Source organism: Petromyzon marinus, chromosome 38 (genome assembly GCF_048934315.1).
Source record: "Petromyzon marinus isolate PM22_M1 ecotype Great Lakes invasive population chromosome 38, UKy_Petmar_22M1.pri1.0, whole genome shotgun sequence".
In the NCBI taxonomy this organism is placed as follows: domain Eukaryota; kingdom Metazoa; phylum Chordata; class Hyperoartia; order Petromyzontiformes; family Petromyzontidae; genus Petromyzon; species Petromyzon marinus.
Window position 1 is genome coordinate 2,161,854 of NC_133704.1, and position 19,104 is coordinate 2,180,957.

Consider the following 19,104-nt stretch of genomic DNA (forward strand, 5'->3'; position numbering starts at 1 on the left):
GGGACAGACCCAGGTGTCATGGGTTGACCGACTGAAATGACTGGCAGATACACCAGCTGTGCACCCTACTATGCCAACTTGTATTTCAGCCACCCAGCGCTCCACTCGTTGTTGTGAGCGTCGCTCCTCTGCCCTCCGTTGTTGTTGGAGGGCGACTGCCTCCAGCTGATCCTGTGGTCACAGTCGCACTCGCCACCTTGCTTGCTGCACCGGCATTAATCGGCGCTCATTAATAGCGCACTCCGTTTTATCGCAGGTGCTGTCACCTGCTACACGCCACCTGCCACACGCCACCTGCAACACGCCACCTGCCACACGCCACCTGCAACATGCCACCTGCCACACGCCACCTGCAACACGCCACCGGCCACACGCCACCTGCCACACGCCACCTGCAACACGCCACCTGCCACACGCCACCTGCAACACGCCATCTGCCACACGCCACCTGCAACACGTCACCTGCCACACGCCACCTGCAACACGCCACCTGCAACACGCCACCTACCACACGCCACCTGCAACACGCCACCTGCCACACGCCACCTGCCACACGCCACCTGCCACACGTCACCTGCAACACGCCACATGCCACACGCCACCTGCCACACGCCACCTGCAACACGCCACCTGCCACACGCCACCTGCAACACGCCACCTGCAACACGCCACCTGCCACACGCCACCTGCCACACGCCACCTGCCAAACGCCACCTGCAACACGCCACCTGCCACACGCCACCTGCCACACGCCACCTGCCACACGCCACCTGCAACACGCTACCTGCAACACGCCACCTGCCACCTGCTACACGCCACCTGCAACACGCCGGGCCTGGTTTTGTTGCCACAGAGCTCTGTCCTGTGACCCTCCAAGTAGAGCAGCTGTTATTTATTACCAAATAGCCGCACCAGCGGCTGATGACCAAATCGCAGAGAACGCACATTTATCGTAAGCAGGATTAAGCCCGGATAGCAGTTGGATGGGTGAACTCGCTGGACGCACAGGACGTGTTGTTGGCTGCGGGACTTCTCGGAGTACAGCGGGACGGCAGTGCAGCAACACCCCGCCGTTGTACCGTACTTCTATGTTCACTCATCGCTTGCCTGCCTTCACCGACCCGCACTGACTAGTCGGGGTGAAATTCTGTATGGCCCAAAAAACCCCCACAGCATGGGGGGGAGGGGGGGCCTCACCTAGCATCGCATTGACAAAGGGCCGTACGTGGACCCACACACAGCCGGCAACTTGCCTTTATTTTGTATGTCTTTGCGTTACGGAATTTGCGTGGGTGTGCCGCAGACCGCAACCAAAATCACTTTTTCGATTTCATCCCGCATGGCATTGCTGCAAACACCCATCGGGCGTGCCGTGAAGGTTGCGCAAGATCTCGCGGGTCCATCACCTCTCCTGGAAAGTCACCGCTTTTTATAGTCACGGCGTGCCTTGAAAGGGCGCTACGGTGGCGAAGATGTTTAACTGCCTTGAGAGATGGCACTGTACCTGAATCCACGCGGGTGACTCGTCTTGGGCGACGTCAATTATTGCCTTCATTTGAGGCGGCTAAGTGCCAGATCCTGTGGTGTTTGGTGACACATAAGCTGGTGCTGGTCAATCATTATTACATTTGGTCATCCATTCAAACATTTGTTCAAACTCTCCTCGTCTCAGTGGGAGGCCCCCTGGGCTAAATAGGAGGGTGCTTTCCTTGGCTCAGTAGGAGACATTGAACCCCTTGGGCTCTGTTGGATACTTTGTTGTTTACTTTCTTGTTTCACAACCCAGATGGAGTTCCACTCCCCCTCTGTGTTCAGTGGAGACATTCTCCCTCTGGGTGCCTCCGTAGAGACATTTCGATGTGAATAGTATCCGCTGTCTAGCACTGTTTCATATGTACACAGGTGTGTGTCTCTGCTTTGGAAGGAAGTGATAAATGCGGGGTGCCTTGCATGTGTATGGCCAACAAATACAAAGAGCCGCCTATTGCCTGAACAGAGTGTAGGAGCAAGTGCTGTTAGCGAGCACCTATGAAGGCCAGCACAGCACTCAAACGGTGTGGGTGGCCAGCAGCACGCCCAGCTGTCTTTTTCTCCCTAGTAGACGATGTTTACACACTGAACCAGTTACTCATTTGAGGCTGAGTCGACCTAGGGGAAGCCCATGACCGATTAAAGCTCATCGTTACTGGTGTCGACCGTGAGCGGGAATCAAACTCGGGTTTGCCGGGTTCATCGTAACACAGTGGCGCTAACCACTGTGCGCACACACAAACAGTTAAATGTTTCACGCGTAATGTAGGCAAAACAATCTTGACGTACAACGTTGGACGCATGGACGCTGCGCGCGTTCTCAGGAAGCACTTGTGTCGCGTTTTTTGCCTTTCGTTTTCTCTAGAACCGCTTTTTGTGTTTAATTTTCCGTACTTCCCCACACCCTACGGTTAACAAGGTTGGCTACGTACGGCGCCAAAGAAGTTCAACGTAGAGTACGTACAAACATCAAACACGGCTGTGTCGGTGGTACAGGCATACAGCGTGAAATAAGATAAAGGTTCCCGTGATGGCGGTTCATCGGTCATGTGATGATACAGCGTGCGGCATAAGTCAGGAGCCAGTTGCTTCGGTATGTTGCTTCGTGTAGCGTAGTAGCGGTTATCGCTACGCTGCACTACGAACCCGGCGACCCGAGTTCGATTTATGCCCACGGCCAACACCGGTGACAATTATCTAAACCAGTCCTGGGCCTTCCCTAGGTTGACTCTTCCTCAAATGAGTACCTGGTGAGGTGTGTAAACATCGCCACTGGGGAGACTAAGGCGGCCAGGCGTGGTGTTGGCCACCCACCCCATCGTGTGCTGTGACGCTAACAGCACTTTCCCCAACAGTCTGTTCAAGCTGTACGGGAGATCTTTGTCTTCCAGTCTAATAAAGATTAAATAATTCTGATGCTGAAACGTGACGTATCCCCACACGGGTGGATTCTGCCGGGGTCAGGGAGCGAACTCCTCCATATTTCAGTGGCCACTGAGGTCACCGGACCTCGCTCCTCTCCTGATTGTGTGTGGGGGGCCCTTGACGTCGGCTGTCCGTGTCGACCGTCCGTGTCGACCGTCCGTGCCGACCGTCCGTGTCGACCGTCCGGGCCAACCGTCCGTGTCGACCGTCCGTGCCGACCGTCCGTGTCGAGCGTCCGTGTCGACTGTCCGGGCCAACCCGAGCGTCGCACGACGAGGAAACACGAGCTGCTTGTTTTACAAAACCCGACGCGTTCGCCAGCAACGCCGAGGTGCCATAAAAGGAAAAATATTTAAACAACAGGAGACGTTTCGGGCAGTAACCTCTGGAGAAAGGCAGTTGCCCGAAATATCTCCTAATATATAGATTTTTCCTTTTAAGACCGGGCAGTGTTCTTATTGGCAAATGTGTTGACATTTTTTTGTTGCCCATTGCACCACTGCCAATGCAGCAGCGTCACCAAATAATTTGAGTGTTATAGTTCAGTGTGTTTGATGATGACGATGATGTTCAAAAAAGTGATGGTGGTGGTGATGGTTACGTTGATGGTGTTGGTGGTGATGGTGACAGTGATTTTGAATGCAGTGATGATGATGTTGATTTTAGTGATGGCAGTGGTAATGATGGTGATGTTGAATGTAGTGACAATGACGATCATTGTATAAGAATAGGTTTTACCCTTTCTGGAAATAAAACAGGTATTAAGATGTTCAAACACCAGACTTGCAAGAAATCATGTCTGCATTAACCAGCGTTAGACCAGAGAACACCAAAAGGCGAATGATGATCATGTTGATGATGGTGGTGATGGTTATGATGTGTTTGTGCCGCAGATAAGGGAAAGGGGAAGGAGGTGTTATCCACTCGGAGCCCTGCAAGGTCAGGTGAGCATTGCCCCCTGAACTCGGTTCTGTGTGCTTCCTCTCATCGTACAAACTACAACAATTCACTGCAATCCCAAAGAAGTCTTCATTGAGTCTCAGGACTCAGCGTTACCAGCTCCTGATTTGCAATGTTTGACCTGTCTCTTTTAACAAGAGCAATTTTTTTACATCATTAGACCTCTTTTGCCAGTACCAAAATATAATAATAGGGTTTTTCCCCTTTTTTTTCTGGCAACAAAACTGAAACCTTTTTACAAGGATTCATATCTGCATTAACCACAATACCTGCAGTTAAAATGCAAACAAAAAAAACATACTATGATAACATATGCATTGTCGTTGAAACTGATTGGTCCACACCAAGGGGCGGCTTTCTTTTGAGCCTCGACCCAATTGGTGCTCGACCAGATGACGCCAAAAGGCGTACAGCTCAAAGACAATGCACTATAAAAGTAATGAGGGCTTGGGGTGAGCATCTACATCATTAGACCTCCTTAGCAATGTTTTGGTTTACTTAAAACGTATGTTCTTTCATATCCGGTGCAGTGATCCTCATTTGTTTTTTTTTGGTTGGGCCACATGGTAGTTTTGTGCCAAAATTCGTGTTGTTTGTATATATGTTAAGCTTCTTTCCCTCCGTACGTAGCCAGCCGTGCTAATCAGAGGCGTTGTTAGCCCTCCACCGCCAGACAAGATTGTCACGTGTGCAGAGTTGCTCCTTACTCGTGGCCGCTGTGCCGATGAAATTCTGACCAACACAGCTCCTGCTCTTCCTGCTCCTGGCTGAAGACTTTTCATGACCGAATTTAAACATTCGCGTGCGACGCCGTTTCGGTCAAACTGCTCCGACCTTCATCGGGTAATGGGTTCTGAAATCCAGTTATTGTTTTTGTGTTTGTTTAATCACACAGTGGCCCCTCGCAATAACGCGTGCGGATGTAGCGTCTCGTACGGATAAGGGGGGTGGCGGGGGGGTCATTGTGGACCCCCCACACCCACGCATCTCCCCGCTGCGCGTAATCGTCACACGCCTGTGCGGTCCCCGTTGAGCTCTGTGCTTACGGTAACCAGCGTAGCGTCGCATCACGCGTTCCACAGTTGGATTGCGAAGTACGGACAGTTCTTTCTTATTCACGACATGAAGGGGCGTGCACATGACGTTTTAAAGAGCCGAAGCGGTGCCCTGCTCGCATGAACATCGAAACGACGTTCGGCGCTGCAAATGCAACACTTTTGTCTTTGTGGGAATGAAGGGGGAGGGGGGTTTTGTCGATAAAAACGCGTAAACTGGGGCAGCTCGTTCCAACCCCCCATGCCCCCCCCCACCAGAACCTGCTCGGTGTTTCGATGTCGCGGTAGCACTTTGTGCGCGCTCGCTCGTCGCGAAACGGCCGGAGCGGAAGAGGCGTCGTCGGCGCTCTCTGACCAGACCCCCGCCCCCCCCCCCGCCCTCTCCGCGTGTGCGCGCAGCCCGGCAGCCGTCGAGGAATCACGCGAGGGCCGAGACGCCGCCGCCGCCGCCGAGCCGCGATGCGCTCAGCGCCATCTCGGGGGCCATGGAGGGCGCCGGGGTGCGCACCGGCGCCCTGCGGCGGCCGCCCCCCACGCTCGCCGAGCCGCAGCACTTTGGCGACCTCGGTGAGGCCGCGGCCTGACGCTCGCCAGCGGAGGTTGCTCCGTCCGTCCGTCCGTCCGTTTGTCCGGAACAACTTCCGTGTTTGCCGATCCGTTTGTCCGAACGTCAGTGTTGCTTGTTGCTGTCATGTTCTTACCTGCCCCCACTGTGACAAAGAGCTCATCGGATTCCCATTCTGATTGAATGGTCCCTCCCTATTGGGGGGGCGTTGTTGATAATCCCGGGTTCGATTCCCAGCTACGGCTAACGTCAGAACCGTCTCTCCTTCACCAGCCCCCACTCACAAATGTGATGAGGTGTGGTCAGACAACCCCGCACCCCACAGTGGCCGCGAATTATAAACATTTATAATACTTTTCAACGGACATTGTGGAGAGGCATGGTAACTCCCAGGAAGGCGAGGAACATTTTAGTGTGAAGTTGTGTTGCTGCTCGGGACCAACCCTCTTGAAAATCGATCCACGAGAAGCTTTGTGATGAAAACCCACTGCTAAACGGACATCCCGGACCCGCAATCCGCACCCCGTGGCCTCCTTACGAGCCTACGGATTAGCCGCCGTCTCTAACGAAACGCCTCCGAGTACAAACGCGTGTCGGAGGACGTTGATCCGCGTGCGTACGTCCGCACCATTTCCCCCCCTAATTCGCTCGTTGTCGTCCTGTCGTTCCCGCCGCTCCGTCTCCACGGCGTAGGCCACGCGTCGCTGCGCGCCGTGCCCGCCGCCGCTGCCGCCGCCGCCGCCTCCCCCGGCGAGGAGGAGGGCGGCCCCCGCTGCCGCCTGAGCCGCACGCTGGGCGAGGCCCTGCGCGACCCGGCCGCTCTGCCGCACCTCCTCCTCGACCTGGAGGCGCGCGGCGCGCTGCACCTGGCGCGCTTCTGGCTGGACGCGGAGGCGTTCCGGCAGGAGAGCTGGGCGCGCGTGCGCACCCGCTCGCTCGACGCCGTCAAGCTGAGCTCGCTCGCCGCGCGGACCTCGCCCCTTCCCGCCCGCGGCTCGCCGGCCTCCCGGCGACCCTCGCCGCTCCTCGCCGCGACGGCGACCGAACGGTCGCCCGCGGGCAGAAACTTCCCGGCCGGGGAAGGCCCGGCGGCGCCGTCGCCGCCCGCGGGTCCCGGCGACGTCAGGGCGGCGCCGCCGCGGGAGCTGTGCGGCTGCGGGTCGGCGCGCTCGTGCCCGTTCTGCGGCGGCGGCGCCGCCGGGCCCGATCGCCCGAGGCGACGCGGACGGTCGCTGCTCGACGGGGACGGTGGCGTGGGGGTGCGGAGCGGGGACGCATGCGGGAGGGATGGGGCGGAGGAGGGGAGGAGGCCGGCGAGGGCCGTGCCCGACGGGCTCGCGCTGCCGAGCGCGACCGCCGAGGGCTGCGACTCCATCTCCGACAAGCTCATGAAAAGTACGCTGCCCGCGGGGTGCAGTCGGGGATTCGTTTCTCGCTATTTAGCGGGTCGCTGGTAGACTGGTGTAGGTACCCACGTGACACGTAGTCACGGCCATAGCGACCGGTTTACTGGATGCAGTGTGCCACCTACATAATTATAAATATTGTCCGGATCGCCGAACTGGACAGACCCGGCTGATATGAATCCCTGGGCGCCATTGTGCTCACCGTGCTGCTCAGGGGAAGTCTGCACTCCAGCAGTGACTGTCTTCTCGAGATACTGTCTCCTGCCTTATGAATGTGGAATTCCACCACAGGTTCAGAAGGACCAATGAGCATTACCTAATGTTTATAGAGGGGCCCCCTGACGAACTTTTTTCACGTCCAGCCTTCCCCCCCACACCTCCCCCTCTGCCCTCCCCCACTCCCACTGCAATTGCCGGTTCCCGTGAGTAGCGGCGGTCGTGCTCGCCGTGTGATACCATGATGCGCTACTTTCGGAACAGGAACGGTTGTCACGCGTGGCGAGGCGCACGGCGGCCTGGCGCTGGGGTCGCGCGGGTTCACGGTTACGTTAGTCGGGGAAACGGCGCCCGTGACCAAATCCGCCCGTGGCTCACGGACGAATCTCGCCGCACCTCCAAAGCTAAGAATTCTAATTCACAGCACGACGGTGCCGGGGCTGGCTCTTGTCACCTCGATCTCGGATTGCATTTTGCTCCATTTCAATCTTTAACGTCCACAGCGCCCTTCTGCGGTATCGCTCCGGGGGGGGGGGGGGGGGGGGGGCGACAGCCACGTGGCTCAAACCGCGAACCTCCCGCGGCAGAGCGGCTGGCGCGCTATCCTCTGGGCCGTGTCTTGTTGTTTGATGATAGAAAATCATCGTAAACGGCGTCACATCATCCTTCCGTTGACACCCAGGAATTCAGGGGTAATGGTTTGGGAAGGGTGTGGGGGGTCGGTGTTAAATGGCTTGTAACCAGCACGCTTTCCCGTGCCTAATGCCAACCAAGCCGTCTTGTTGGCAACTCTCAAAGCAGGCTGCTGTCACCACAGCGGTCGTGAAATATGTTCGCCCTACTGATTGTGGGTATTATTTGTATTATTATTCCGACTCTTGCAGTCCGATTATATTCTTCACAGCATGATCTGTTTCATCACGTCATCGAGCCAAGATAAAACATTTTGTCGGCAATGGAGCTGGCTCTAGATGAAGAAAGACAGGCACTTCATATCATACGATATTCGAAAAAAAAAAATCCTTGCTGTGTTCGTGCCTGGCTGCCTGGCACGCGGCTAAGCGTGTACGCTGTGGTGATGTCACCTGCATCCCATAGTATTGAGCTGGATTTGTGCGTAGCGTTGACGTCACGCCTGCCGCCCCCACCACCAACCAAGAACAAAAAGTTTGGCGGGCGGGCGGATGAACAGGATGATGTCACGCACAAATGACGTGTGGGCTGCTGGTTAATTTTTTTAAAGCGGATGCGCTACACTCGCCGTTTCACCGATATTTCAAGATGACGCCACCTGAATAATTTGAAACCGTTCAAACGGTAATGTTCGCTGCAGGTCGTTTTTGCCATCGGAAATCAGCCTGGTAAATTTGAATTTATTTAAATAGTTTTAGCGGTGTTCGTAAGCAGCTGGGTGACAAATGCATTCACCAACCCACACGGCCAGCGCGGTGAAGTACGGTCAAATGAATCCCACAAAACGCGCAGCACGGCGAGACTCTCAACCAGCGGTAGATTGGCAAAGCGCTGAACATGTAACATACATGTCACATGGGTGGTCGCAATGTGAGAGCGTTTGGCAATATGGCAAATTTCTAAGAAGTCAGCAGTGGTTGCAGAGCAGAGACTAGCCTCGGTCATAGGACTTTGGAATTTCCACCATTGGCTCAGGGCCACCTACGGAGATATGAACACCCCCGCCCCAACGCTTGTTTGATTAGGAGACACTTTGAAGGAAATTTTTGTTTCACTATATTCAACTCTATAAATTTAACATTAAATGATAAGCAAATGGTACGTGCTCACCGTGGAATGATCAACGATCGTGGTATTGCACTGGCTATGACCATAATTGGGGGCGCCACGATGCAGAGATGTTAGCTCCCTCGCCTAGTATGCAGAAGGTCGTGGGTTCGATCACGACCCTGATGCCTGATGTATATTTGGAGTTTACATGTTCTCTCCTTGGTAGCGTGGATTTTTTTCCAGGTGCTCCGGTTTTTCCCTCCACATTTCGAATCAACGTCACGCGTTCAGAGTATTTGGCCGCTATAAATGTCCACATGGTAAGCCACGTCGTTGAGCTATCATTTGTGACCAGGTCACTCAGTGAACCTTACCTGGTAAGATAAAAAAAAAATTGGTTTTAATTTAAATCACCCCAAATGTGGAAGCCATGCGGGGTTGTGCCGAGAAAGCACTTGGATGGGGTACTACCCTGAATCTTCTTTCATATACCACGTAAGTAACAGTTTGTATAGATGTCATCGTTGAATGTTAAGGTCCTTCAACCAATCCAAGGCGGCAGTAGATGCTGTATGGATTGCGGCGATACCACCAGGGTGTGCGTCGATGATGCGTTTGATAATTTTGGCTTTACCACGGTCGCAGATTGGCGATTCTTTGATTTTCAATTTATGGAACAACGTGGTACGACGCGCACCTCCCGTGCTGCGTGCGAGCACGGTTCAGTGTGGTCCACAGCTGTCGTGAGAGAGAACAAACAGGTGTTATAGGCTGCGAGGCAGGTGGCAGTACACCAACATCCATTGTTGTAGTGTATTACACTCCCCCATCTGTGCTCCCCTCCTTCACCGACCCACACTGACCAGTGTGGTGAAGTATGTTCAGGCAGCGTCTGCTATCCGTATCGCGTTGGGAGGCCCGGCGTCCAGCAGTGGATTGACAAATGGGCAATGAATGTGGTGTACAGATAAAACAGCCATGACGGTGATTATGATAGTCGATGATGATGATGGTGGTGGTGATGACGAACGTGAATTCAGAGACGAGGAGGGAATTGGTGGTGAGTGATGGTGGTGATGATGACACCAACGAATGTTTTGGTCAAACATCCCAATATAGGACCACAGAGCTTGGATAATTGTTGGCAGCGCAGGCTCGGGCTGCTGCCTGGCCTGTCCATTCTCGTGCCTTTTGAATAATTCTCTCTCTCTGAGAGTGAGTGAACGAAAATGGTGTTGTGTATAACAAACATAAATGATCATATTATGATGATGATGGTGATGATGGCGATGCGTGCAGGTATAGAACGGGACGCGGTGGAGCTGTTCACGCGCTTCGTGTCCCAGGATGCCGAGGTGGCGCTGCCCATCAGCGACGCCATGCGGAACCTCATCATCGGTACTTGCCCTTGCACAGCAGCAGAGACAAAGCTCCCCCGTGTAGCCTACACAGACTGCTGCGGCAAGTGCTGCTAGCAAGCACCTAACGCCGCCTAATTCAAAGCATGTACCCCCTTCCGTGCTGCTTTGCGAACTTTTCAAATTGCATGCCGTTTCTTCTCTACTGATATCCATGTTACACACACATTAAAAAATGCCCCATATATAGCCTGAAACGACTGTTGGGGCAAGTGCTGTTAACGAGCACCTATGAAGGCCGGCACGGCACACGAGGCCAGCACCACACTTAGCCACATTTAGTCTCCCAAGTGGTGATGTTTACACACCGCCACCAGGTACTCATTTGAGACCGAGTCGACCAATGAAAAGCCCAGGACCGGTTCAAATAATCACCACTGGTGTTGGCCTTGAGTGAGAATCGAACTCGGGTCGCAGGGTTCCTCGCGCGGTGGACTAATCACCGCTCTGCATATCCTAGTTACGCACAGAAACACACACACACACACTTGTACAAATCCACACGCGCAAATGCGCGTAACCGCGACTCTTTCGGGCACGGGTCACGGTTCTGGCCGCGTGCGCTGTAGCTCACGACGCCACCGTAAAGACCATGCGCCTCGCTGTGTGTGTGTGTGCCTCCTCCACCTCCTACACCTCCTCTTCCTCCTCTTCCTCCTCCACCTCCTTTTCCTCCTCCACCTCCTACACCTCCTCTTCCTCCTACACCTCCTCTTCCTCCTCCACCTCCTTTTCCTCCTCCACCTCCTCCCCCTCCTCTTCCTCCCCCTCCTCTTCCTCCCCCTCCTCTTCCTCCCCCTCCTCTTCCTCCCCCTCCTCTTCCTCCCTCCTCTTCCTCCCCCTCCTTTTCCTCTCCCTCCTCTTCCTCCCCCTCCTCCACCTCCTCCCCCTCCTCTTCCTCCTTTTCCGCTTCCTCCCCTTCCGCTTCCTCCCTCCCCCTCCTCTTCCTCCTCTTCCTCCCTCCCCTCTTCCTCCCCTTCCTCTTCCTCCCCCTCCTCTTCCTCCAACTCCTCCTCCACCTCCTCCCCCTCTTCCTCCCTCCCCTCTTCCTCCACACCCTCCTTCGTCGCCACCACCACCGCCGCCCACAGCCAAGATCTGCGGCGAGGACGGGGACGTGGACCCCAACTGTTTCCTGCCGGCGCAGGAGCTCGTCTTTCACGAGCTGGAGACGCAGTGAGTGCCTCCCCAACCGATGTGCACAACCACCCGGGGACACGTTCCATTTGCCCAGGGGTAGAGGGGGGGGGCCCTCCTCCGGTCTCACTGGCCGGACGTGGCCCGGGACTTGAGTTGGTGCGATGTTTTCGCGGTTGTGTCGCTGGGCACAGCTCTCCAACGGGTTATTTGGTTGCCGCCGCCGCACGTTCGTTCGGGCACGACGTCCGACGTTTCGCTCCGCGTGCCGGAAGATTGTTTTTTCGGGATCTGAATTCCAGGAATTCTTACCAACTTAAACACGGTTCCCGAAGAAGCTCCCAGCACGTGGAGCAAAACGTCGGGCATCATGTCGGACATGAAGCTGTGCAGCTCGTGAACACGTCGGTTATTCTCACACGGCCCATGGCCACGCGAGATCCTGCCACCTCAAACCCGAGCATCTTGAGCCGCTTATTGCAGGGGAATCGACCTGGAAACAACACTGTTAGCCTCACACCCAGGCACTGCCGTAACCGCAAGGGCCCCTTACAATAACAGAAGCTGTGTGCCTGTCAGTGAGTGCCTGTTGTCTTGGTGACGTCTGATGCTGCTGGAATTGGTGTACTTATGCAATTTGAACTTTTTATTTTATGTATTTAATTGAAGTGATTTGCTTCTCTCTCTTGTACTTTGCACTCGTATCATGTTTTTGTATCGTTTCTAGTGTTGTAACTTTCTGACCCGACCCTCCTGGACAATCGGTGAAAAAGAGCTTCACAGCTCATCGGATTTCTCCAGGATTAATAAAGATTCTGAATTCTGAGTGGCCTCGCATGGCTTTCATATCCCTGCACTGTTAAGGTCAAGCCGGCCGTGGCGACGTCACATTGGCACGGCTGTTGTTGAGCCGGCATGCGATCTCGCCTCTACCCCCCGTTGCCCGTGCCAGGTTCTTCCCCCTCTTCCTGGAGAGCTCGCACTTCTGCCGCTACCAGATGGAGGTGCTGACGAGCGGCTCCGTGTGTCTGGGCGACATCCTCACCAGCGAGGGCACGCTCTTCTACTTCTCGGAGGTGGGCAGGCCCGGCCCACCGGCCACGGCCTCCGGCCCCGAGCGTGCAACGATCCGAGAGAAACGTCGGTTGAACGTCCACCAACCTTGCCTGACCCCTGACGGAACAAAACACTCCATAATATTTGTTGTTGTTGTTGTTGTGTTAGATCGCTTAAATATAAATGTGGTCGTTAAACCTGCCCACTGCCCAACACGGCCAATTAGTAAGTTATTTCTCGTAAGCTAAAAATTAAAATTAGTTGCTAGTGTTGGAGAGTAAACCCACGACGTTTAGAATTCGACGTTTCGCCGGTGATTACAATCAGCCTTATCACGTGAAAGCCAGAATTGTGGAAAATATATCCCGTGTCGGTCTTAAAGAGAGGGGGAGCGGTAAAGGTGATATCATCGTTCTGGGCCCATGAGGTGCGAACAAAACAGTCTGGAACAAAACAAAACGCTCTGCGGTACTGCGATGGCAGACGGTGAACGAAAAAACAAAACGTACAACGTTGCCCGTGATCGGTGACGTTTCGAACAGAGTGACCCTTCTCCATAGCAGGAGAGATCCTTCGTGAAAGATGATTTAAGAAAAATAAAATGTTTTTTTGGTATGTTGATGGAATGAGAAGGTGACGTTGCAACAGAAGAGCCTATCGGTGTGTGGTTGACGGAGGGCCAGATGAAAGCAAGCATGTCTGCATGGGCCTTGTAATTGAATGAGAGATGACGTGCAGGAAACGACACTGAAGGGAGAGATCCAGCAGGAAAGGACGCAGCCACATGGGTGGCTTGCGATGTCTCTCCGCCTTCCGTGGCGGTGTTCTCAGTTGGGACGACTTAGTTTGGATGAATGAGTCTCCCAACGTTTCCACTGCATCTAGACGTCCTTGAATTGGTCTGGGTGGCCCGGGGCGAGCCACACCTAAACCATCGGCGTTTAGTGTCCCATGAAACCAACCCTGGCCAGGTCGATTAGGCATCACAGTGGCGAGAATGTTAATTCTCTCGTCTGGTATACACGAGGGTCCCGGGTTCGATCCCGACCCTTACGCCTGTTGTATATTTGGAGTTTGTATGTTCTCTGTCACACGTTTAGAGTATTTGGCTGCTTTAAATTTCCATGCGATAAGCCACTTCGTCGAGCTATCATTTGTGGCTATACAGCTCGGTGGGCCTTAACACTGGTTTGATTAAAACATTCGTTTCAAAGTTTAGTTTAAAAACCTAGTCGCTCGGTGCGCCGCCACCTGTCGCTCCCTCGCAGTTCATGGAGAAGGAGGATGCGGCGGCGTTGCTGCAGTTCTGGCTCGTGGCCCACGACTTCCAGGCCCAGCTGGCGGGGAAGGCCGGCCAGTACGACGGGCAAGAGGCCCAGAACGACGCCATGATCCTCTACGACAAGTGAGCCCGCTGAGAGGACCGTCGCACGCAGCCCAGTGTCAACCCGCCGCGGGGCGAAGGCCTCGCGTGGAGATCGTTCGACCGTACTTCACCACGGCGTGGTTCCTGCACCGTATGATAATTGACATGCGGTCAACGTTTTCTCTCTCTCCACCTCGCCGATTGCATGCTTGTTACGCGATTTCCTATATTTTTTAATGCGACTCGCTTCAAGACGCGTCGGCATTTCAGCGCCAAGTTTAAATGTCACTGTGGCACCACGGTGGCTAGGAGATGTTAACGACCTCGCCTGGTACACAGGAGGTCGTGGATTCGATCCCGACCCTGACGCCTGCTGCTGTATATTTAGAGTTTGCGTGTCTCTCTCTCATCATCACGGTGGCTAGGAGATGTTAACGACCTCGCTTGGTATGCAGGAGGTCGTATATTCGATCCTGACCCTGACGCCTACTGCTGTATATTTAGAGTTTGCGTGTCTCTCTCTCATCATCATCATCATCACGGTGGCTAGGAGATGTTAACGACCTCGCCTGGTACGCAGGAGGTCGTGGATTCGATCTCGACCCTGACGCCTGCTGCTGTATATTTGGAGTTTGCGTGTCTCTCTCTCTCATCATCATCACGGTGGCTAGGAGATGTTAACAACCTCGCATGGTACACAGGAGGTCGTGGGTACTATCCCGACCCTGACACCTGCTGCTGCTGTATATTTAGAGTTTGCATGTCTCTCTCTCTCATCATCATCACGGTGGCTAGGAGATGTTAACGACCTCGCCTGGTACACAGGAGGTCGTGGGTACTATCCCGACCCTGACGCCTGCTGCTGCTGTATATTTAGAGTTTGCATGTCTCTCATCATCATCACGGTGGCTAGGAGATGTTAACGACCTCGCCTGGTACGCAGGAGGTCGTGGATTCGATCCCAACCCTGACGACTGCTGCTGCTGTATATTTAGAGTTTGCGTGTCTCTCTCCCCGTGGTCGCGTGGATTTTTCTCCGCGCCCTCCGGTGTTATTTCCCCTCCACATTTAGAATAAACGTCACGTGTATTTGGCTGCTGCTATACATTTCCACGTGATAAGTCACTACATTGAGTTTAACACGTAGGCTTTCGCGACCAATATTATTCATAATAAAGGTTTTTGGGTTAGATCGCAGATCTCCACAAATCTGTCTGTCGCCTGATGAAGCTGGTTGTAATTACTGGCGAAACGTCGTACTCACATTGTAAATGTTGGCTCTCCAACACACCGGTGCGCTGTACTAGTGACGAAATGGCACGTTCTGTTTACGTGACAACCCTTACTAGTTGGCTGTGTCGGGTGGTGGCGGGTTTTAACGACACATTGGTATATTTATGCGATCTAACCCAAAAAACCTCTATTATGGAGTTTACTTTAAGTTAATGCAAATCCTTATGCCTAACCTTTCTATCAGAAACCCAAAACACGTTTATCAATAACGCTGCCTTAAAAGGAAAATAATATTTCGATATTATAGGTGACGTATCACCATATCGTGGCTACCCTACAGTAGAGCATCGCTTGCCCTTGGACTGCGTGCTGCTAAACAGTGGTGGTGGTGGCGGCGGCGGTGGGGGATTGTTGTCTTGGCAGGTACTTCTCTCTGCAGGCCACGTGCCCGCTGGGCTTCGGAGACTCCGTGCGACCTGAGGTTGAATCCAACATCTGTCGGGAGGGTGGCCCGCTCCCTGACTGCTTCTCCACAGCTCTGCGCCAGGCCTACACCACCATGGAGGCTGTGAGTCGCCCCCCCCACTCCTGCCCCTCCCCACCCGCCCCCCACCCTGACCCCTACCCCCACTGTGGGCTAGCCAGATGGGCAGACTTGGTGAGATCGGGCACGTTCCAGTCGACGTACGGTTTATCGATCACTTAATGCTGCGCTCGTTGATGACCACTGTTGTGAAGTTGTATCCATCGCCGCGTGCGAACAGGGGCCACTGCCGAAAACAGTCCCTTATACTGCCAAAACGGTCCATCCGCTGGCCCCTGTGCTCTTGCCCAGGTCTACCTGCCTGGCTTCCTGTGCAGCGACATCTACTACAAGTACCTGTCGGAGCTGCTGTACTCGGTGCGCAGTGAAGAGGCGCTGGGGCCAAGCGCCCACGTGCCCGGACGGGGGGGGGCGCCGCCGCCATCCGAGGCCGTGGGCAACGAACGCGGGAACCAGGTGGGCAGGCGACAACAGCGGTGCCGCGGTACACTGTGTCACGGTACACTGTGCCACGGTACACCGCGTTACACCGTGCCGCGTTACACCGTGCCGCGTTACACTGTGTCACGGTACACCGTGCCGCGTTACACTGTGTCACGGTACACCGTGCCGCGGTACACCGTGCCGCGTTACACCGTGCCACGGTACACTGTCACGGTACACTGTGTCACGGTACACTGTGTCACGGTACACTGTGCCACGGTACACTGTGTCACGGTACACTGTGCCACGGTACACCGCGTTACACCGTGCCGCGTTACACCGTGCCGCGTTACACTGTGTCACGGTACACCGTGCCGCGTTACACTGTGTCACGGTACACCGTGCCGCGGTACACCGTGCCGCGTTACACCGTGCCACGGTACACTGTCACGGTACACTGTGTCACGGTACACTGTGTCACGGTACACTGTGCCACGGTACACTGTGTCACGGTACACCGTGCCACGGTACACTGTCACGGTACACTGTGTCACGGTACACTGTGCCACGGTACACTGTGCCACGGTACACTGTGCCACGGTACACTGTCACGGTACACTGTGCCACGGTACACTGTCACGGTACACTGTGCCACGGTACACTGTCACGGTACACTGTGTCACGGTACACTGTGTCACGGTACACTGCGTCACGGTACACTGTGTCACGGTACACTGTGCCACGGTACACTGTGTCACGGTACACTGTGTCACGGTACACTGTGTCACGGTACACTGTGTCACGGTACACTGTGTCACGGGACACTGTGTCACGGTACACTGTGTCACGGTACACTTTGTCACGGTACACTGTGCCGTGTTACACCGTTCCACGGTACACTGTGTCACGTTACACCGTGCCACGGTACACTGTGTCACGTTACACCGTGCCACGGTACACTGTGTCACGTTACACCGTGCCACGGTACACTGTGTCACGTTACACCGTGCCACGGTACACTGTGTCACGTTACACCGTGCCACGGTACACTGTGTCACGTTACACCGTGCCACGGTACACTGTCACGTTACACCGTGCCACGGTACACTGTGTCACGTTACACCGTGCCACGGTACACTGTGTCACGTTACACCGTGCCACGGTACACTGTGTCACGGTACACCGTGCCACGGTACACTGTGTCACGTTACACCGTGCCACGGTACACCGTGTCACGTTACACCGTGCCACGGTACACTGTGTCACGTTACACTGTGTCACGGTACACTGTGCCACGTTACACTGTGTCACGTTACACTGTGTCACGTTACACTGTGTCACGGTACACTGTGCCATGGTACACTTTGTCACGGTACACTGTGCCACGGTACACCGTGCCACGGTACACTGTGTCACGGTACACTGTGTCACGTTACATCGTGTTACACCGTGCCACGGTACACTGTGCCATGGTACACCGTGCCACGGTACACTGTGCCACGGTACACCATGCCACGGTACACTGTGCCACGTTACACCGTGCCACGTTACACCATGGCACGTTACACCGCGTTACACCGCGCCACGGTACACTGTGCCACGGTACACCATGCCACGGTACACCGCGTTACACCGTGCCACGGTACACTGTGTCACGGTACACCATGCCGCGTTACACCACGTTACACCGTGCCACGTTACACTGTGCCACGGTACACCGTGGCACGGTACACCATGCCACGTTACACCGCATTACACCGTGCCACGGTACACCGAAGTACACTGCACCATGGTCCACCGTGCTACGTTACTGCGCGTCGTCCACTCCGCTCTCCTCCACACCGCCACTCGACGTCCGCACCACGGCGTTGCTGCCCACCCGGCGGGTGGTGGAGCGCAGCGTGGGGCACGCTCGCGTTAATCCCGCTCGCTCGCTCGCTCGCACGCCTGCCTGCCTGCCCGCTCGCTCCGCAGGCCAACAGCAACAAGAAGAACCTGGTGAAGATCCTCAAGAACTTCGACGAGGACATCACGATCGACGCCAAGAGCCTGGAGCCGGAGTCTCTCTACTACAGGCATTACGCGGGGTGCGTGTGCGCGCGTGCATGTGGGTTCCGTACTTGTGTGTGTTTGTGGGAAGCGGTGGCGCAGTGGTTAGCACGCTACGAACCCAACGACCTGAGTTCGATTACCGTTCACGGCCAACACCAGTGACGATTATCTGATCTGGTCATGGGCCTCTCCTAGATTGACTCAGCCTCAAATGATTCTCTGGTGTGGTGTGTCAAACATCGCGTGGTCCTGGCCAACCAACCCCTCGTGTGCCCCAGTGCCGGCCTTCATAGGTGCTGCTCGCTAACAGCACTTGCCCCAGCAGTCTGTTAAGGCTGTACGGGGGATCCATGTCTTTATGTGTACGGTAGTGTAGCGCGTTGTAAACCCGGCGACCCACGTCCGATTCCCACTCAAGGCCACCAGCAACAGATCGTTGCGAGACTTAACAGTATTTTCATCTAACGGAAGTCACATTCGCAAAATCCCCCAAAGCGAACCCACACAAAGCGAGGGAAAGCTGTGCGAATGTATTTTCCCCCAGCCTCTTCTGCACTTAATAATCTTGTTCACAAAGTTCTGCCTCGTGGGCCTGAGCCCACCATCGGTGGTGTAAACTTACAATTATTATGCACACTTTTGGGATGCAATCGTGTCGATGGCGCTGTACAAAATTAAACGAATATTGTTATTCAATTATAGACTCTTGGTGCAGCGAGGACGGTTAACATTACATTCCTATAGGTATCTTACACATTTTTGACGAGTGAGGGTGATAACATTCGATTGTGTGGCCACTGTGAAGCCATTTTGACATCGGTTAGTGGCAGTACAGTAAAACCTTGGATTGCGAGCATAATTCGTTCCGGAAACGTGTTTGTGATCCAAAGCACTCGTATATCAGTTGTGATCACGTGACGCTCGGCAGTACAAAGCGTCTACTGTACGTACTACTCGTATTGCAAGACCCTCGCT

General features: G+C 54.7%; 1 protein-coding gene across 1 annotated transcript in view; it reads left to right on the forward strand.

Moving 5' to 3' along the window:
• Positions 1–19,104, forward strand: part of AKAP10 (A-kinase anchoring protein 10) — a 36,690-nt gene that overhangs the window by 5,491 nt on the left and 12,095 nt on the right. The window contains exons 2-11 of the mRNA XM_032967951.2: positions 3,849–3,899; positions 5,370–5,537; positions 6,229–6,930; positions 10,200–10,298; positions 11,410–11,494; positions 12,408–12,531; positions 13,780–13,916; positions 15,534–15,678; positions 15,946–16,110; positions 18,052–18,164. Of these exons, the coding sequence (XP_032823842.2) occupies positions 3,849–3,899; positions 5,370–5,537; positions 6,229–6,930; positions 10,200–10,298; positions 11,410–11,494; positions 12,408–12,531; positions 13,780–13,916; positions 15,534–15,678; positions 15,946–16,110; positions 18,052–18,164 (1,789 nt within the window). The remainder of the gene's footprint in view (positions 1–3,848; positions 3,900–5,369; positions 5,538–6,228; positions 6,931–10,199; positions 10,299–11,409; positions 11,495–12,407; positions 12,532–13,779; positions 13,917–15,533; positions 15,679–15,945; positions 16,111–18,051; positions 18,165–19,104) is intronic.